At 38.5% G+C, this 22,275-nt stretch overlaps 1 protein-coding gene across 2 annotated transcripts in view; it reads left to right on the top strand.

Annotated features, from left to right (window-relative positions):
- furina (furin (paired basic amino acid cleaving enzyme) a) overlaps positions 1-22,275 on the top strand; it is a 62,797-nt gene that overhangs the window by 21,552 nt on the left and 18,970 nt on the right. For both annotated transcript variants that reach the window (XM_087792892.1, XM_087792893.1), the window contains exons 3-6: positions 11,005-11,103; positions 15,552-15,647; positions 17,260-17,388; positions 18,266-18,342. In XM_087792892.1, the coding sequence (XP_087649018.1) occupies positions 11,005-11,103; positions 15,552-15,647; positions 17,260-17,388; positions 18,266-18,342 (401 nt within the window). The remainder of the gene's footprint in view (positions 1-11,004; positions 11,104-15,551; positions 15,648-17,259; positions 17,389-18,265; positions 18,343-22,275) is intronic.

Raw genomic sequence — 22,275 nt, forward strand, 5'->3', positions numbered from 1 at the left:
AGGAGTATAATTTGAAATAATAATCTTTAAATTCTTTGTTGATCTGTGTGTGGTCAGATGTTAGTTTGCCTGTCGCAGTTTGGATTCTAGAAATATTTTGTTGTGCTTTTAGTCCCTTTAATTGGTTGGCCAGTATCTTATCTGATTTTTCTCCGTGCATGTATAACAATGTTTTATTTTTGAGTAAAAGGTTTTCAGCTGAATGTGTTGTTAGCAAGTCGAATTTGGTTTTAGCTTCAATTAGTTTTTTATAAATTTCGGGATCTTTAAATTTAGAGTATTGTTGGTCAAGGTCATGGATAGACTTTTCTAAGTAAGATTTTTCTTGAGAAGATGTTCGTTTCAACCGTGCCGTGAATGAGATAATGTGACCTCTAAGGTAGGCCTTCAGAGTGTCCCACACCATCAGACTGGAGACTTCAGTTGTTGAGTTTGTCAGGAAGAAGGCGTGGATTTCTTTTTCCATCAAGTCAACAAATGTCATCTGAGAGAAGGGTTGAATTAAAACGCCATTGATTTCTTTGTGTTAGCATGTCTGGCATTGATAAAGTAAGTTCTAAAGGGGCGTGGTCAGATATAACAATGCTCTGGTAGGAACATGATTTCACTTGAGGGATAAATTGGTCGTCGATGAAGAAGTAGTCGATTCTTGTGTATGTATGATGAACATGAGAAAAGAAGGAAAATTCTTTCTTCTGGGGATTTAGGAAGCGCCAGATATCGCAGATACCAAAGTCGGAGAGAAAGGCCTGGATACATGAGGCTGATTTACTAATGGGGGAGACTTTAGGTGATGATCTGTCCAGAGTCGGGTCAAGCCATGTATTAAAGTCGCCTCCGAGTATGAGCGAGTATGTCCCGAGGTCCGGCAAAAGAGAAAATAAATGCTCAAAGAATTTTGGTTCTTCTACATTAGGTGCATAAATGTTCAAGAGAGAGACCAATTTGTTGTAAAGTTTACCATAAGCAATAATATATCTGCCAAATTTGTCTGATATGATATTGTGTGGTTCAAAAGAGATGTTTGGACTGATTACTATCGTCACTCCCCGCGCCTTAGCCCCAAAGGAAGAATGGAAACACTGCCCCGCCCATCTGGAAAAGAGACGTTCACTGTCGGAGGTTTTGACATGAGTCTCTTGTAGAAAGGCGATTCCGGTTTTGAGATGATTCAAATGAGTGAGGACCTTTTTCCTTTTTATGGGGTGATTTAGACCCATTACATTCCAGCTCAAAAGTTTTATACTACCATTCATTGTTTATATCTGAGGTGAGATGGTCTATGAAAACTGGTTTTAATGTGCAGTAGAAGGCAAGGCAAGTTTGTGAAATTGGAATAAGCAGTGATAGTAATCCCCCCCTCCCCACCCACAAAGAAAGCTGCCAAAAAAAAAGGCAGCAAGCTCTTCACAACAATCATCCTATAACAACTTCTACTTAACCATCTAACCACATATGAACCTCCGGTAATACTCATTTGAAACATAATACCTGCAGACATATTAATGAACACCTCACACAAATTCAACATTAATATTTTGTTGACGAAAAAATATATCGGTGAAAAAGATCTCAGTCCTTAATAAAGTAAACAAAAGTGCGTGAGCGCGCTCGTGCTCGGCATAACTATGGAAGAAATAAAGTTATAAGTAAACGATACAACCAGGATGAAAGGTGCTGCTCCTCCGCTCTTCTGTCTCCGCTGTCCGTGAGGTCACTGTAAGCCGCGCAGGTAAGGAAAGCGATGTCATTCATTCATTGTTTTGATGTTGTGGAGAGTTTTCAACGCATTTCCTCGCATCGTCCACCGAACTTGGCCATTTGTATGATCCGTTGGGAAGAATAATCCGAAGTCGGGCCGGGAAGCGAAGAGAAGGTTTAAATCCACGTTGGTAAAGTTCTGCCACAACGTCCTTGTACTCTGAGCGCATCTCCTGGATCTCGGGTAGGTAATCCTCCACAATCCTGATGGTGTGTCCGCGGTAGTGTAGACTCCCTCTCTTACGAGCCTCCCTGATGATCAGATCCTTGGTTCGGTAGCGATGAAGCCGGATAAACACCGAGCGCGGGCGCTCTCCAGGTGCGGGTTTGGCGAAGGTAGCACGGTGAGCCGGTCGATCTCCGGGGGAGTCGGCAGGATGTCGGACCCCAAAATCTCCTGGAGCAGGTTGGAAAAATATTCCGTGGGGCGTCCGCTGTCAGTGGATTCGGGAAGACCAAGGATCTTTACGTTCTGGCGTCTACTTCGACTTTCAAGGTCGGTCACTTTACTTTTTAGCTTAGCATTAGCCTCCGTTACGCTGGACAATGTGTTTTCAAGGTCCCTAACACGCTGGGTCAGGTCCTCTGCTGCGAGTTCTAGGGAGGAGACTCTTTCATCGTGGTCATCCACCTTTTGTCGCATCTGGTCCAGCTTGGAGTCCATTAGGGCAAACAACGTGTCGATGTCTCTAGCCTGCGCCGCACAATGCTCTTCCAGTAGCGCAGCGATTGCTTCCATGCTAACAGGAACCTTGTCTTTCTTGGATCTTGTCGCGTTTGAGCCCATTTTCAAAACTTGGAGAGTTGGTTGAGTTGTAGGGGAAATGAAAGTGCGTTACCAGAGTAGTTTTTTTTTTCTGTCTGCAGGTGTCGCATAGGTTGGTTTTTGGATGAGTTTACCGGAGCACGCGTGTATACACCTTACTCCATCACACACCCAAGCGGAAGTCTTGGGTGTGTGATGGACTAATAATTTGGATTTTGAACTTACTATTTTTTTTAAATGATTTGAAGCCAGTAAAAGAATCAATACTTTTCGGATTGGTACATTAATCAAAGGTTGAAAATGATCTATAGATGCAAAAGGATGAAGTGGATGAAGTTATTTTACGTTTATATTTTTAAATAAAGAGTTCCATAAAACGATGATGACATTTTTAACTCATTGTACATATTTTCTATTCCACATCAAGCTCTTGAGGGTAAAATGGGGCCAACTGAGAGGGTGAGGAGAGTTGCAGTTTTAGATTGAGGGAGCAAGTAATTCCATAAAAGTTCTGGACAGAACAGTTGGGGATGAGGCATTGCCCACATGCTCAGTTTTATTCTCTGGGCAGGAATTCGGGATCTTTTGCTCTCTTCACTTCCTACAGAGTCTTGCATGGCCGTGGCTCAGTAACTCAGACTTTCAGGCTTGCTGACAAAAACCTTCATTCCTCATGACTCAATGGACTAAGGAAACCAGTGGATATGCAATTATGCTTCTTGGAAAAGCTGAGTCCTTTACAGTGTTTAGCTCGAAGGGAGATTTCCAGTTTAGTCCATGCCTCCCAGAGATTTCCAGACCTACAATACTTGCTGTTAATGAAAGATTCCACGGACACATACATGCACATATTCCTTTTAAAATACTTTTGGGCTGTTTCCAACTCAAACTAGCCTAACTTTTTTCTTTTGTTCCAAGGACCACTGTGTTTTTCGATTACTGACTATTTCTAGCCACGTGAGATAAAAGACAGATTGCCTGACAGTTTTTATACTCTGGATAATCATTGAGTGTTTCATGTCATGAATAACACATTTTGAAAAAGTTGAATGGAATCCCCCATGGACAGAGAATCATGTTGCCTATTTTGTCAGACACATGGAAATGTTTGTGGTTGTCCTTCCTGTTATCACTGAAGCCATGGTGCAGCGTTGTGGTTCAGGCATCTGTTGAGGGAGCTAAATCCAGCAGCTCTGTTTGAGGTTCAGACTGTTCTGCCCTGCAGGGTGGTTTGACCTCATGGGTCGGTCACTGCAGGACACACATGTTGACACTTTATCACCCAAATAATTTATCCAAGATTTCTATTTATCCATGTTTTGTTTTGATCTGCTGTAATGTGTAGCCGGCATGTATTAATAATGGTTTTCTTTTGTTGTTATGCTCAACAGCCTTTTCCTAAGTGCATCACAATTATCTGGAAATACCTCAGTTGTTGATCATCTTGAGGGAACCTGATCAATCCAATGATAAACAAAAACAAAAAAATAAAATAAATGTTTTATAGTGATCAGTGGCCGTTTGTGCAAGTTTATCCATTAAAAAAACACAACTTTAAAAGCAATTGGAAGAAATGACAAACCATTAGCTGAACCAGTATTTTTATAAAAATATTTAAAGTACTAATGACATTTTATGTTAGACGTGGACAATGGCATATTATTTAATTATTCATACAACATGATGCAACTCGTGATGCTTAATATCAAACCTTCATCATTCTCTTATAATGACACTTAAACAAACACACATAGGGTCACATTTGTTCAACAAACATTGTTTATATCCTATAAATAAATAGATTGCCTTCTTGTATCTTATTCATATTTACTGTAAATGAATTGAATTATAAATATGTGTTCTGCGAAAATGTATTTAAACCATCAGTAAAACGTTTGTTGTTTTTTTTTACTTTAAATTCTGGAGATTTAAATAATTTAAATCAAGGTTTTTTTTTAATCAAAAGTATTATTTAAAAAAACAAGATAATTCTAGACCTCTACTAGGAACATGTAGTGTCAGTGATCTAAACAAAAACAAAACTTTCTAGTTTGTGATGTGATTCAACTGTTGATTTAGTTAGTATCATGTCTTTTATAATTAAACATAATATTGTTGATCCAACAAGAGTCCACACACGCCTACAACAATACTGAAACACAGTGAAACATCACTCATTGTCACAATAATGTCTAAATAAATTGTTTCTAGTATCTTTGAAACTCTTAAGTTGTGTTTCGTAATAATTGCAATTGTGTAAAACGGTTGCCAACACTATAAAACCATGTTTTACTTTGATTTCAGACATGGTCAGTTTGTCAATACTGTAATGAAATCTGCTCTGTGATCCACTGTCTCTACCTTGTTGCTGACAGAGTTGGAGAGGCCAGTGCCCATGCTCGTGTGAATACTTGAATTGTCTTAATACTGTGCAGAGTATGTTCAACATGCAAAACAACACCTGGGTGTTCATTGCTTCGCTGCATCTCCTTGGAAACAATCACAGATCATTTTGGAACACTAACCATCTTGTTTGTGTGCAGTCTTGTTTTGTAATTCCACTTTCACCTCACTTCACTCGTGCTGAGGAGGAATACAGTAGGTGGGAGGCTTTTTGTTGTGCGGAGAGATCCAATTTTTTGTGTGAAGTTTGTGGCACCAGCAGCTCAAGTAGATCACTGTTTGCGTTGCTATAGAGTGACGGATACATTTGTCATTCTGTTAAATAAAATGTCGTCTTGCTAAATCATTATGATGCTGAATTGAACACATTTTATTTCCTTCATGCTTTATTCATTTCAAGCACTAAAGCGAGAATTCTTTATTGGTAACCAATGGCAGAGTAGCAAGATGCTCAAAGAAGTAGTTTCTTCTGCATTCTGCCCAACCTCTCGAAGACGGAGGTTGTTTTTTTTGTTTTTTTTTAAGATATTTGTTTATTGATTTTCCAAATAAATCAACCAGTATAGCTCAACAGTGGTATAGTGTGATAGACGGATAAAATAAAATTTGAAAGAAAATGTCCATCAGCAGAAGGGCGATAACATTTAAGCAGTATATATATCCACATACATACTTAAAACGTATATATTCATAAAAAATATGAAGACGGAGGGTGTTTTAAATCTGATCTTGCTCACTGGTGGCTGTGAGTGTCCATCTATAGATGTCTTGGTACCTCAACTTACTCGTCAAATGGCTTTGGCTTTATAAAAGACACTTCTCATTAAAAATGTCAATGTTTTAGTAATTTAAGTTATTGAAAAGTTGATTCCAAATCATAATATGATACTCCAGTCTACATGGATAGATTTTAGGCACAGTCTGAAAGAAGGTAATGAAACATGCAAATTTGTTTTACCAATTATGGTTGAATGAGGTGAAATCAAATTGTTCTGCCAGACAATGCGTTTTCCATACCTCAGCTACCGCTTTTTGTGCATTGGTACTTCATAAACTGCAGTTACACATTTTCAAGTGAGAAACAAAACTGTATTTGAACAAACAAAAGGAAAATAATTGCATTTTGTCATCTGACTGAAGTGGTCCAGGCTGACGGCTACGGTTCAGGACCAGAGGAGAGAAATCCTTCCAGGCTGTTGCTCCTAAGCTTTGGAACGATCTTCCTCTCTCTTTGCGCTTGATGGAGTCTACTGACTCTTTCAAGAAACATCTTAAGACATTTTTATTTGTTCAGGCTTTTCTTTGATTTTCTGGGACTCCTGTGTTGTTCTCAGTTTTTATCTTGACCTTTTAAAGTATATATTTTAGTGAGGATTGTTTAAGCGCTTTGTGACCCTGGTCTGGAAAAGCGCTATATAAATAAAAATTACTTACTTACTAAAATTTGTTCATTAATAAAGGAGCATTGAATTCTTCCCTCCTTGAATTCAGTGGCATAAAATATTGTTCCCCGGAACGAAATGAAGGAAGCGTGTGAAAAAAATGTATTGACATTCATCTTCATGAGTTTCAGCAATGTATGTTGTCATTCTTTGAAGCATAAAACTGCTTTGCGGTTCAAAGATGTAATCTGTACAGAAATAAATGAACCTGGGGCTCTCCTACTTTTGAAGCACATTTTCCTTTTAATCTATATGTTGATCAGTTTTTCTGGACTGTTATAGATTCAAAACTCGGATTAAATTAAATACTCCCTTATGGTGTCAAAATCAATATACACTTCATGCTTCCTATGATGGAACTGCTTCCTCTGTGATAAGACCTGCCACTTCTTCATCCCTCTTCAATTTCGCTCTTCTCAGTTTCCAAACACACACACACAGAGGGTTCTACACACACTCCTCTTAGCTGTTAAGCTGCACGCTATATAGTGCAGATATCCTCTCATGAGTTCAACGCCGCAGTTTTATTATAGCCAATAGTATTTTGTCGTACTTTAAACATGATCACCATTCATAAAGTCTTGTAAGTAACCTTCAACAAATACTTCAAAGGTCATACTGCCACATGCTAATGTATCTTTATTGTTGTAGGAGTCTGTTGCATTAGTATCTTTGATGTCTTGGTCAATGTGGTTGTATCCTAATTACAAATAGAAAATGCTAAAATGTGAATTATTTCCGTGTTGTAACCCTGTTGTTATGACCATATTGCATTGTTGTATCTTCTTAGGCTAAGATAGGTAAGATTGACTGTCTTTTGTATCATGCGTTTTATTTCTGCAATATTTCCTACATTAGTTTACTAATGTGGACTAAACCCTTATAATAAAATAATCATAATATATGAATCATAACAACATAAAGCTGTATTGATGTATGGTTTTTCAAATGGAAACCTAAATATTTTGATTATGTAACAATAAAAAATGACTCAACATTGAAGAACAATAAACGTTTACGCTCCTTTCAGTCTTCTTTTTGAGCTCTTTCCTTGCACATGTGTTATGTGCTTTTAATTGCTTATAAGGGGTTGTTGGATGCTGAATCCTTTATTTTCCACTGAAATTTGTGTGCGTCCCTTAATATTTTAGCAGACATCAATGTACTATACTGTTTCATAATGAATTTATACATGCTCCAAGGTTCAGCATATGTTGAGAGAATTACGGTAAAAATTCAGCCAATGTAAGTCTGGAAACAGAAAATACGTCCAACTGCTGCAAATCGTTACATGGCAACTTTTGTGACGTTTAGCAAGTGCCCATGGGAAATGTGGTCTCCCGTCGGGCTAAAATTTACCACATTAGTCCACTGGTGTCGCTCGACTAAAAGTCACATAGAGCTGCTTTAACATGTTCTTGGAAAAAAAATGCTTGTAAGAGATTTTCATTTTCAGTGTTAAATTATGTTTGGATAATGTATGTATGTAAATTAAGATGAATTATCTAACGGTGAGAACATATTTTTGGAATTGCCATCAATGATCATACTTGAACCATGACGTTGTTGTTGTAGACCGTGTAAATGTGATCTTAGTTTTACTCCTCTATGCTAGTTATGGCTTCAGATGCTGCTCTGTAGGTTAGATTTGGGCGATGTAAAGTCACTATAAATTCACTGCTTGCTGCATCTCCGTGTTTTATGATTTTCATAGTGAAACCTCTAAATGCAGCTGTTGGATTCTGATCCTATGCTTGGACAGGAGGGAGATTTATAAACCTATATTTTTGTTGGAGCCGATCATCACAGTCACTCAACAATAATTCACCTGCTATGAGGGAATGTAGAACCTCTGAGAGTACAAAACAGACTAAGGTCAAATTTTCAGTCAATCAATCCCAATGCATCATTGTATTCTTTACAAGAAGTATAGTTATTTTTCATTACATCTCACTTTGCCCTGAGGCTAACATTCACTTATCAGAAAATATATCAGTTCCTTCCTAGTGGGCAGGGAGGGATATTTATTGCTTATGTGGTTGCAGAATTTTCTGTTTTTTCCTTTTACTAAAATGAAATCTATTCATCTTAATTAAGTGTTTTAAAGATTACTATCTGAAACTAATGGGTTACATTCTTAGTTTGGTGAAAGGACAGACTAATCTCTGTTCTTCGTATACCCACTTGTACTTCTAAGACATTATTATTTTATCCTCAATGCTGTCCATTGTTGAACAACTGTCATTGTTGTATGATTATTGAATGAATTGTATTGTATTATTAACTATGTATTGCTTTTGATTGTTCAAGCGTTTTGTGACTCTGGACTAGAAAGGCTCTTTACAAATAACTATTTCTTACGTACTTACTATTAATATCAAGTTTCATAATATACTGCAACATTTTTAGTTTTTCTAATATTTCACCATAATGGGGGTAGGCAATTTACTTTCTTAAGGGGCAACATCATTGTTGTGATGGGTATAAAAGACACATTTTTTTCAAAGCGTCAGACCAACTGTGTCATTCTGATCATGTTTAACAAGTTTAAGTCATATTCGTAATGCACATGAATTGAATTAACTTTATGTACAATTTGGGATGGAAATTAACCTGAACTGCTGTTCAACTACTTTTATAGACTCCTCTTAAATGGAATTGCCTCTTGGCATCCACACATTTATTCAGCAACGAGGTTTATCAGTCATTTTGCAGCTCTCTTTCACTCTCCAACTATGTCTCCAGACATTAGTTGGTTCTTTGGAAAGTGTAATTGCGTCAACAGTCTGTAGCAGCAGGAGTCCTGACCTGAGATAAGTGCTTTCCCACAATGTAATATTGGCAGATATGTTGGGAGCAAACGTGCACAAAAAACAAGCTGACGGATTTTTTTCCCGCATCTGCAACTTCACATTCTAATGAGGTTGATGTGTTAATGCCTCACTTGAGCAATGGGCCAGTTAAGCTTGGGCTACTTCATCAGTGGTTAGCTCACTGCATCACTGATCGTCACTCTCAGTTCCAAACCTATCCATTTCCACGTTTTCCTGTTTCCCAATAGCGGAAAACAAAAGTTCTTGAACGTATTCACTGATTGCAAGTGACGATAACCGACTGGGATAATGGTTAGTCAAGTTGGAATGGGTAAAGCTGTTTCACTGGAGCATGTTTTGAATATATTGGTGACAATTCATTAAGTCTTGCACATCCACAGTGCCAACTATTTTCTGCTCAACCAACTTCTTGGTGTCAGGGAAAGGTTTATAGAAAGATTTAAATCTTCTGCGTGCCTGGTAATGCGCCTGATCTCACACCTCCTCTAGGAATTGTCGCATATATTTATCTTTTCTCGGCTGGTTAAGAAGCATTTGAAAGACATGTAGTTTACCTGGTTATTTAGGTTTTTGGTATATTATAAATTCTAACAAATATTTCAATAAATACATAATTGTTACATCTATTTTATTCCTTTCCTTACTCGCACTCACATCTTGTCTGCTTTTCATAAGGATAAGGGAAGATCAAGTGAAAAGAGATTCAGTTGTTAATGAAGTGTTCATCTTCATGGAAGGCAGGTGATTTTCTAAAGTACCTGTAATGAAGTGTTTGTTGAAGCAGTAAAACATGAGCTTAGAACTAACCAAGACAACAAGAGGAGAGTTATGAAGTCCAAATATACTTCTAAAGAGGCTGTAGAAGCACTGTATAAATCTCTGTTGTCGGCAAAAGCTTCCAATTTAAAATGAAAAAAGCTGTTACCAAAAAAGAGAAAGTGTCTGTTAGGTTTCAAGTGTGAATCTTAGGTTGGCTAAAAAGATACATCGACCCACGCAGTATTGTTGCTAGTCATTACCTAATGGACCCTGTACACACACACTTCATCCAGGCTCTTATCTAGACTCGTACAATGGACTGACTACCTTCTCTTATTTTTCTCCTACATAACAAAGTCAGTTTAATGCTTTACCCCCTTTTCTCTTTTCTTCTCTTTTTGCTTTGCTCAACAAGCGTGTCACATATCTACTGGTGGTCTTATTGCTATTTATTAAATGAGGCGTCTTCGTCACCATGACAGGAATTTGCTTGTTTTGTGTTGAAATGGGAGCGAGGACTGATTGGGAACTGAATTGTGAGTCGTAGAGTGGGCTGAAGAAACTGCTGGAATCGATTATTGTTTATATTGTAGTTATGTGTCTCAGACGTGTTTGAATCTCCTAGCGTGAACTGTGGGAGAGAAACACGCATGCTTATCACATCATCCAACTGTGAGCTTCCACCAGAGTAGATTCACACCCATGTCTGTTTGTTTTTTAACGGTGTAAGTTTGCCTTCTAATTTGAAATCTCAAGATGTATGTTCTTAATACCATCATATTAGTTCAAATGTCAAAACATTAGTATGAATAACCCAGAGCATGTGCCATGATCAGATGCAAAATTGTCCATTTCATTTTTTTTAAATCATACAAATAGACTTTAGAAAGTTCTATTGGGTTGTCTTTTGGGAGCTGAACAATTTTTTTTTTTATTTTCTTTCTTGTATGATTTCTTTCAGCTGCTATGTCTAACTTGATTCACTTCTGAAAGTATTCAGAAATTCAATTTCTAAAGCTTTTTTACTCTTTTCTTTCAGGTGTTTGGTGATTACTATCACTTCCGTCATCGCCGAGTGGTGAAAAGATCATTGTCGGTGCACAGAAGCACACATGTTCGTCTTTTAAGAGATCCCAAGGTAACTTGATGAAAGCAATCTATTCATATGTGTATTTAATAATCTAAATGATTTTTTATTTTATTTTAAATGAAGGTGTAACGAGTAACTCCACCTGAGACGAAGCATGTCCTTTGTTACTCAATTTATGAAAAGAAAAATGATAACAAATATCTTATTGTGTATATATATATATATATATATATATATATTATAAAAATCAGTTGTGAAATAATGTGATTTTACTTGAGAAAAAAAATATTTTATACTTTCTTTAAAAAATACATTCAACAAATCTGCTGATTGTGATGAACTCTAAAAACTGTAACACACTGCAATCATGTTGGCATTGCCCAGTGCTGCAATTTGAGTGTTATTCCTGAAGTTGTGTATCCGTATTATAACACTCTGTGTATCCTTCTGGCAAAAAGTTGTGCTCATCAAATTTTAAACTCTCTGATCCATCAGGCAAACTGAGCACATCACAAAACTAATAGTATACCATGTGCCAAACCTGAATTTCCTGAATGATTCTTTTGGGGCTGGTTTTTGAGATGTCCATGTTGTAAATGGGAAGAATTTATTAGGAAAGTTATTCTCTATTTTTATTTCATTTAACATTTAAATTTGCTCCGCATAGGTTAACATCTGTTAACTAACTAATATTATTCGTCAGTTTGCTGCCAGCAGGGAACTGTGTCACCAGCACATCCAGCGTCTAATATTTTTTAGATTGGCTGCACATATTCACAGTGCACACTTCGATTGTAAATAATTCATCTTGGGCTGCATAGCTTACTTATTACTTGTAAACAATTTCACTTTTAATTGTGTTATTCAACAAGTTTTTGAAGACAACCTTTTTTATTTAATTATTGTTTCTAAACGTGAAGCTTTGGTATTGAAATTTCTGTTTTAAATGTACTTTTGTAGAGATGCACCAAGCCGACACTTGTTTGGATTGGGTATCGGCAAAAAAGGTCCTATCCATGTTTGCAATCCACGCAATTTAATACCTGTCAAGCAGCAGCTCATAGCAGTGGCTCTGCTGCAGTGTCGATATGTACGGATCTTTAGTGGTGTTAAATCTTTTGCGTTGATTTCCCCTCTTCAACTTATTTTTTTTATTTTTTTTATTATTCTTTTTATTTACATACCTTCACCAGTTACAATGCAGTACATGTAAACTGTAACAGTCACAGAATACAATTGTATTGTCCATTCTGTGGTGGGGCATCCATTGTCCATCAATAGTTTTTCATAAACAACTTAGTTGTTGGATAAATGTTGGACCCAATAAAACCAGTCTGGTTCCCTGCCAAGAGCTCATGATAACTCACAGTGGCAAGGAAAAACTTCCTGTAAGAGGCAGAAACCTTGGAAGGACCGGACTTGAGGCAGGCAGTCTCCTTCGCAACCGATCAGGCCCGTGTGTGTGTGTGTGTGTGTGTGTGTGTGTGTGTGTGTGTGTGTGTGGGTGTGTGGGTGTGTGGGTGTGTGGGTGGGTGGGTGTGTGGGTGGGTGGGTGGGTGGGTGGGTGGGTGGGTGTGCAGAGTGCAATTAGGGACCAAGAGGCACCAACCACCCAACCCTGCATGGTGGCCAGCCAGAACCCAGTGACACCGAGAAGCCACCACACCCCCAGCCAGGCCAGAGGGCACATACCTAGCACAGCAGGATCCAGACATGGGGGCCCAAGCCGCGGCAGGTACCCACGGGAGACCAGGACCCGGCAGGCGAGATAACCACCAGAGCCGAGCCCGACCCCAAACACCAGCGAGAAAGCGGACCACCACCGGGGGGGCCCCGGCGGCGCGCAAGGGCAAGCACCAGCGAGGACGACCGAGGAAGCAAAGAGGGGGAGACACCAGGCACGGAGGCAGAGGGGCCAAGGGCCCGCCCTCCAAGGGACAGCCAGAAAACCAGTCAGGGGATAGAGCTCCGGGGCCAGACCGGGCCACGGAAGACCCCCAGATCGTCAGGCCGCCACCAAGTCCATAGCAGGGGACCGCGAGAAGACAAGCCAAGGAGATAGGGATCCACTACAGCAGCGGCAGCGGAGCCCCCCCAATACCCCGTGAACACGGCCAGTAGCCGGGTCGAGCGCCACCGCATGAGCCCAGGGGAACAATGGCCAAGTACCGGCTCAGGTCTTCCGGTGAGAGTCCCCTCGGGTCACAGGGTCGCCACAATAAAAGTTGAAAAAAAGAACGGATTACTTAATAATCCCAACCCTTAGTCGACATGAGGGTGATTTGAAAATGAATGAAGTTTTGAGTGAACTAACTTTAAACATCTAAAGATGCATCACGCCAAAGAATATGAACGGTAAACCAAGAAAAACAAAATAAAGCAGTTAACTTCGCTGGCTGTTCTGATGATGATCCAAGTTTAGGGAACACTTTTCATGTCAGTATCTAGTATTTTTTAATTTTTATATCAAAGCATTTCAAGTTTCTTCTAACAGAGCAAGAAAGTTCATATTTAAGGTTGGTACTGAAAGATATGTGTATCAGGACTAGTTTTGCGATTCCTTTTATTTGACAACTGAATTTTCCTATCCAAGGATCAATCTATTACCTGAACTATATCATTATAAAGCTAATTAGGAGTCTTCCATGAGCCCTTTGACTTAACTGGTGTTGATAAGAACTGGTGTTTGAACTAGACATTAGTGATGCTGAAGAAAAATATTCTGAAAGGTGGATGCATCTTACTAAAGCAAAATATTGTCAAAATTCAGCACATATTGGAGTTTATGTTCCTGATAGCCTGCATTATATTGTTTGGTTTAATGGAAAAATGATCCACCAGCACCTACACACAAAAGCTTCACTTCTTTGTTAATTTGTATTCTGAGCCAGTGAAAGTAAAAGTTCATGTTCTGTTCTTAAAAGTTCTGCCATCCTGCCTAAATGGCCTGAAGATTACAGCAGTCAGAGTACAATGTATAGTGTGCATGGGAATTTAGAAAAGGTTGTATTACAGATTTGCATAAAAGTAGTTCTATTAGTCGAGTAATCTTCTTCCCACGAAGAATTGAATAAATCCTTGCGGAAATGTTTCTTCCACTTAGGCTGACTAGGCTGCTCACTGGGGATTCATTCTGTCTATTTGAATTAAATGTATTTGAGCACGGTTCTATGCTTCAGCAGCGCTAAATAGTAGTGCTAGTTTTGTAGCTGAAGAGGCCTCCATTATTTCTCTGCTCGTATGTCCGTAGTAATATGCAGGGCAAAAATCTGTGTGCTGTGATTGCTTGCCCTTCACATCAAGAGTCTCTGACCTTGCAGTAGCTTGTTCTCTTTCTTTCCTGACACTCTTTCCTCCTAACATCCGCAGGCTTTTTGCTGTGAGGCAGGAATGCTCCTGCAGAGGCAGAGATGCTGCTTTCTTTTCTATGTATTCTGCATCTGTCAACATTTTCTGTACAAACTTGCTGCACAAGGGCTCACCGGCTGCTGCACCCCATGTTATCGTTTCACTGCGAGATTAAATATTTCTCTTCTATCATTAAAGTGCACATCCAATAACTTTTTTTTCCCTGACCCCTGTGAAATTCATTAGCAAGTCTCATTACTAGGGAAACTATTGTCCCTCTGGGCCTCTTAATTAATCCTGTCGGCTGATGTCCTGGGAATCGGGATGTATTTTAATTGAGTCGACATTACAACCCTGATGACCACCTTTTAATTGAATTTTATTCTTAATATTTTGACAGTGTTAAACCCTGCTGAGCTATGAGACTTTTAGAATGTGAAAACGCACAAAGGTTCAATCCCACCGCAAGATGTTCACTCATCTGTTACTTATCTTTGACTCTACTGTGTATACGTTATCTGTGGCTCAGGCTTCGTATTATCGGGGAATTCCTCACCGTGAACCACCTCAGCCATTTGTGAAAGTCTTGTATAGTTTTGGGGAGGAAGTCTGTGTAAGGGGAAAAAATGGTGGTTCTTTCCAAAAAACAACACTTTCGAGTAATCCCATTCATTTCAACTTGTAACACCCTCTTATTCGATCAGGTCAAGCTTTTACTTAAGCTGCTACTTCAATCACCCAGGAGCATGCAAACTCTGGCAAGAATCCCATTATAATAGATATATTCAGTACAAAAGGATGTAGAAGACATTTTGTGTTCAGTTTTTGCACACGTCACACAGGTGTCTAAATATTTACAGAGTTGTCTTTATGAAAGGGACAGCTGTGTTTTGAGTTGGTATTGTATTAAAACATGATTTTGAGGGAATGTACATGTTCAATAGCTCTGCCTCCATTAATGTGGAACCAATATATGGTCTTGGTTTGAATTTTACAATATATTGTGTTTGTTTTTAAAGCTCTTAAATTATTAAAACAGATCTTACTTAATAAATATAATGTCCTCAGTCTGAACTAATTTAACAAAAAAAAGAACATCTCTGGTGTACTTTAATCTGCACATCTTTGTTTCTCTTTTTATTATCCAGGTGACCTGGGCAGAGCAGCAGGTGGTTAAGAAGAGGAAAAAGAGAGATCTCTTTGTTGAGCCTTTAGATCCTAAATTCAGAGACCAGTGGTATCTGGTAAGTGAATCTGCTGAGATAATTACATACAACAGTATTAATGTCTGTTAGCATTATTAATGAATGGTTTTGTTTGCCTGGAAACATATTTGTACACCACTGATCCACAATACAATTGTGAAATTGAATGGTTTATTTAAGATTCAACATTTTTGAAATGTATATTTATTTTAAAGCATTGGATTGTGTTTTTGAACAATTTAATTGAAATATTCCAAAATTGAACGTTTTTTCTTTATATTATAAACATTTTTTGAATTCTATCATTTTAATATTGAAAAGTAAAATGTATTCTTATTGTATAATTCAATTAATTAATTTGTTACGACGTCTAGGGTCTTTAAAAGCCTATATTACATCTGACTATCAATCTGTTGTTTATGTCAAACTTGAGTAGGAATTTAGCATTTTCTTAGGGACGCAAGTTTGAGTCCCAATATACCAACATTTAAATTTAATTTAAAGTGCTTTAAATTAAAATAATAATAATTTTAAAGGCTACGCATGAGAACATATTGAATTTAGAAATTTTAGTTTGAAATAATTGGAAATAGAATATATTTTTAAAAATAAAAATCAATTTAAACTTTCAATATTAAAATAGTTGAATTAAATTGTATCTTTCAATATAGGCATTTTTAAGACAAAAGACAAAATTACAAATAACTTGAAACATTAAGTTCAACCAGTCAATATTCTGATTCAGTCAGGACCACTTTAACAGCTTTTGACAAAGTATTTTTCTGTCTTAAATACTTGGCAGACATTTACATTTTTCAAAATGCTGCAAAGAATATCTTCCAAGCCAATACATTGAATATGATGAATGTCTACTGTATGTTGATTCAATCTATCCACATTAGTGTCATCAGAATCTATTTCTGTATTCAACGGACAACTGACTAATTAATATTTCAGCATTCATATAAATAACAAGATTCATAACTGGCACAGATGGATTACAAGCATGAAGGCAGAGCATTTGACGCCGGAGGTTTGCTGTTTTACTGAATGGCAAAGAGGACTGACGACAGTCTCTCAGATTCATTATTTACGCTGTTCGTCTGCCTCGAAAGATTTCTCTTAGCCGGCATCTACAATGGGCTTTGCAAGACTGACTAATTGTTTTTTTTTTTTTTTAGAATTTTCAGCTTTTTCAAAAGTTGAAGAAATATTTAAACGGCTGCATTACCTTGGGAACTCCGATCTGAAAGAAATGCACATACATTAGCCACCTTATTTTATACATCAATGTACTTAAGGGAGAACTGCTTTGAACATCATGAAAGGAATTTCCCTTTTTACTAAGGTCAAGTTGAATGTTGGAGCGAAATCAAAAAGCATGGGAAATCCTCTCTGTTTCTCATCATCCAGTTCACTAGTGCACTGCTTGCTATTATTAATAAATAATTTAATTGTAAAATTAAAGCTCTTAACACAAAGGCTAAAGTCACTATCTGATTAAATATCGTGTTCGCCTAGCAGGTTCCTCTGATCAAATATTTTTGACTAGCATACATGATTAATTAATGTGTTCTGCAACTTGTAGCAATGGGTAGAATATATTATTTGAAGTCATTCTATTTTCTATTCTTTTTTGCTTTGTTTTCAGTACAACAGTAACCACAGGGACTTGAATGCCAAAGCTGCTTGGCAGTTGGGCTACACAGGCAAGGGAGTGGTGGTCTCTATACTAGATGATGGGATAGAGAAGAACCATCCTGACCTGATGCAGAACTACGTAAGTACAAGCGAATATGAGAGAGTGTTCGATTGTACATTGAATCTCTACGTGCTCTTTTAGTTCTCTGCACTCGTCACGGCACATCTTGGTCTCAGTGGTCTATAGTCTTGGTCTAGGGTACAGCTTATCAGAGGGTGTCGTTGCTGATTCCAAAAAGTATTTTAATGGGGGTTAACAAGCATTTTTCATGCATTTTTCATTTAAACAGCATGCTGAGTTTAATGTTCAATTTAGCCTGCTTGATTGTTAATTAACATTTATTTATGCTTTTTTGCTCTCTTAAAATTCTTAATATTTTTTCGACAAGTTGATTTTATATAGTTCTCAGTGCCTGTTTCTGTAAGTATAGCAATGGTTTTTGGCACTCAATAGCCATACATTGTATTTTTCACTAACTCCTTTAATCTAGTTTTCATTGACTGTTGGCACCTGTATTTGGATGTTTTTTTCCCTCTGTGAGTTTATTATGGAAGACAGAGGGCACAATGTGTGCACCTGGCCAGGCTTTCAACTGTTTTAAAAGGGCAAACCATTTCGAAGCCTTTTGCACGAACACAAGCTCATGAAAACCAGACGATGAACTTTGTTCCTCCTATGGATGTCTCCTCCTTTGATGTTTTATTTAGTTTCTTTCTCATTAAGCATTGTTTTAACAAAAAGTAGACCTATATACTGTTTTTCAAAAACCAAGAATAGTTCACCATTAATGAACTATGTAAGTTGTTACTCATCACTTAAAGTTGAAGTCAGGCTCAGGGGAGGACACTTTTAGTTATATTTTATTCTGAAATAACTTTTGTATGTATATATCGCTCAATGTAAATACATAAAAATATCTCTAATTAATGTGTTTTGCATGTTTTAATTCCCTCAGGACCCAGATGCCAGTTACGACGTGAACGATGGCGACCCTGATCCTCAACCAAGATACACCCAACTTAATGACAACAGGTAGGGATGTAGTCTCCATTCATTCTTTGTTTAGTAACTATTATGTCATGTATGGGTGTCATCTGATTTGTGAGGAAGTCTGCTTCAGCTCAACCAAAATGGAAGAATACAATTGAGGTTGTTGGTTCTGAACATGTGGAGTGGTCGTTCCTTGTTCTTGCTTTGAAAAATGTAATTTCTCCTTGATAAATATTCACGACAAACACCTTTTACATGAGCAGGGTTCAGCCTTTGTGGTGATGATGCTGTGGTTAAACATTACGGGCCCTGATAGGATTTCATCCATTTTCTTAATTAAAAGGATTAAGGTTCTCTTTAATGTTTTTGCCTTCTGAAATAGTGGCAGTTACTTCGAGATATTGATTCTACCCTATGAAGGTTTGAGCTGTTAAATCCAGGAGGTGCCACTAGGGCATTTATATGGCCTGTGTGGGTAGAGTAAATCTAAACGGGGATTAATGTAGTGTGTGACAGAACAGCTTTGTTTGCAGATGGTATTGAGAGTTGTTTACAACCCCACTGCTGCCTTGCAGAGAATTGATTGAATTAAGTTAATCAGCATTAATGGAAGAGGGTAAATCTGTTGGCTTTCAAAGACTGCTGCTTATCTTCCTCTGGTGATATGGCCTAGCTCCATTCTGACTTCCCTTTCCGAGTCTTGGGCCTGAGAGACTGTTTTGAACAACTGGATGTTTACGGACTGCCGGCTGATGTTATGGTTGAGCTTATCAGTCAATGTGAATTAAGTTTGAACTGTGAAATTCTGCTTAGTCCTCTGTCAGCCTGGTGTTTGAGTACAAACCAGTATATTCAATTTGAACAAAGTGATCGCTTTACAAACTGTGTTGATTTTTTTTTTTTAAAGGTCACAAGATGTTTGTTTGTTTTGTCTGTGCTCCATTCCTTACCTGCTTGGATTTCCCCTCTGTGGAGCTTTAGAGAACTGCAGCTTGTGTGAATTCCCACAAAGTCATCAAAGGCTCCATTGAGGTCCAAAGTCATTTTTTAAACCTTGAGTTCCAGTTTGCTACTTTTTTTTAAATGTTCAAATATTGTGTAAGTTTTTTCAGTGCCAGTTTATTTAGTAGCCCCAACAAGGAAGTATCAGTTTGTCTCTGAGAGCTGGAGTTCCAATAGTATTTTGGATGATAAAAACAAATCAAGGAGATGGGCTGTTAACACCAATTATTTAGAATTCCTACATCAGCAGTACAAAGTATTTAAATTAGAAATACAAAAAAAGAAACTGATTAAATGGGTGTATATCTGGAGGGATCTGAGGCATCCCTCTGGTGACACAGATTCGCTGTCTGTGCCAGGCCTAATAAATTGGACCTGGTTGCTCGGCCACAGCTCAGCTGAAGACTTTCACTAATGTCACACTTTATTTATCACTTTCTCACCTCTAACCTTATTCGCATATATGTAAAAACACTCATGGGCTGTAATAAACTTTTTTAGGCGGTAGAGAACTGTAAGTGCCTGTTTCTTCAAAATTCCATCACTTTACACCTCTATAAAGCCGTCTTTCTATATCCAGCAAGCAGGCGGCATTGAGTATGGCTCGATAGCAATGTGCCCATTCACCATCATGTTTATCTAAAGCAACACGGGAAATCGCCGTTTCCTTTTCCAATGTTTTCACTGATTGCTATCAGAAGCATTTTCAATGTGCAGTCGCATTGTCTTGACTTAACTTTCCAGGGGTATTCTCCTAAATGAATTAGCTCAACGGTTCACAATGTATTATTGTGAAAGCACAGAAAGATAATTTAAACTCACTTGATGATTGTCTACAATATAGAAATATGGTTGATTAATAATAGGTTATAGCCAAGTTACAATAACTACAATTTAAATCAAATTCACTTTGGTGTCATATGTTATCTTGAAATTATGACTTTACTTATTACATTACCATGCTGAAAGTCTTGTCTGACCCTGCACTCCATTAATAAACTGGCAGAACCATTTAAAGACTTGACGTCAAATCTGGGATCAACGGTCCAGTTTTGCCCTCAAGTTCAATTCAACCTATAGAAAATTATTCCTCTACCAATGAGTCGGGACCTCAGGCCATTAAAAAAAAGTTGTAAGATAAAAGCCAGATTTTAGTTTTCAGCAATGGAATTTCAAAACTTGTTCCTTACATGTTTTACTGTGCTTAGTATTACTTTTTTTCTTCCAATGAATCACTCAATATTTCCATTTCTTAATTCTTAATTGAAAATGGTTACAAATAATGTAATGCCAATTAAATATATAAATATAAGTTATTTTTTTCTGATTACAAAATTATCCGGCAGCCAAAAATGTTTTGTGTGTCATGTTTATATCTCAGAACATTAAGTTTACAACTCTAACACCTCTTGTAGTGACGTGGCATTGCTCATCGGGTGGAATATATAAAACATTTAAGATGTGTGGATGTGTCCTCAAGCAAGACACTTTTAACCTATGATTGCCCCCGATAGTTCAGTTGGCCCGAAGCCTTCTGCCATCATTTTGTAAATATAAACTTGTTTGGCTTCTTGGAAGGCAGGAGAAATGTCTACGATCGACTAAGGGTTCAGCCAGCTGCATGTCTGAATACTGATCATGTTAATGGCCTAAGGTTAGCAGTAGCTGTAGTTGGCGGATCAGCAGAGGGTCTCTGAACTTGGAACACATTTCCTTTTATTGTAATGGAACAAGATTTTTGTGGCCAACATTTCTTTCAAAATGTTTTCACGTATTCGTCGTCAAGAGTTTGACTCGTTTCAAAACAACTGTACCATCTACCATTTAACATTGTTGGCAAGGCTGTGTATAGAATGAAAAGTAACGTATGTAACTACGGTTCTATGAGTCCTGGATAACCGACAGAGGCGGTGCTTCAAGCACTGAATGTATCCATCTCGCGCATGCGCTGTTCAAGTGTTAATACCAACGAAGTCACCTGTGACCCCTGATGACCCCAGATAGGCTATATCTTCCGGTGACATCGGAGGATCTGTTCCTGAAGAATCTTCTCGCGAAGCCACAAGGATTCTGATTGACGGAATGCTCTGGCGGTCAGTAAGTACGAAATAGAACAAAAGTTACGTATGTAACTACGGTTCTATGAGTCCTGGATGACCCATTACAACAAACTCACGAGGAAGCGCAGTACATATCTCATTGAGAGGAAGCAGCAGAGTCGGGCAACAGGACCACAACTTATGGATGTGGAGTGGCGACGTTCACCCGATAGAACCTGAAAAAAGTGCTTGGTGAGGCCCATGACGCTGCCTCACAGATGTCCTACAAGAGTACTCGCATAGGGCCGCCCATGATGTAGATAGACATCGCTCTGGGATTCAGTCGCTGTTTGGAAAGGGCACAGCCTTTTCCTACCATAGCACAGGAAGAGTTGCTCCGACCTTCTTATACTTGCGGCTGCAGCTACATGGGTCTTCAGAGCCCGCACAGGGCACAGCAGTCCCAACCTGTCTTCCCCTTCTGGCTTCTGGGGGAATAAATTGTGCCACTTGAATGGGACGATTGAGGTTCGATAATGACAGAACCTTTGGGAGAAAGGCCATATTTGGCCAGAGGGTAACCCCTTAGCCACCTGAGCTCTTTGGGACTGAACAGTGCACAGGGTCGTCACCCATGTCTGAACACCATGCAGTAAACAGTCATTTGCATACTGCAGCCGAGTAGAATGCGCCCTGGCATTTAGTATAGTATCGCAGACAGCATCAGGTTCGGCCCTGTAGCGGCCAGACCCGTACCTGCAGGCGAAGAGGGTCGGGATGCCAAATTTGGCCCTCTAGCTGATACAGGAAATCCTTCCTTTCGGGAAGGCGCCATGGTGAGCTGCGGCAGAGCCTGCGCAGCAGTGGAAAACATGTTCTCCCTGGCCAGAAGGTGGCTACCAACAGCAGCCTGTGACCCTGCTGGAGGTGTTAA

The sequence above is a fragment of the Callionymus lyra genome, chromosome 6 (assembly GCF_982586985.1).
Source record: "Callionymus lyra chromosome 6, fCalLyr1.hap1.1, whole genome shotgun sequence".
Taxonomy (NCBI): domain Eukaryota; kingdom Metazoa; phylum Chordata; class Actinopteri; order Syngnathiformes; family Callionymidae; genus Callionymus; species Callionymus lyra.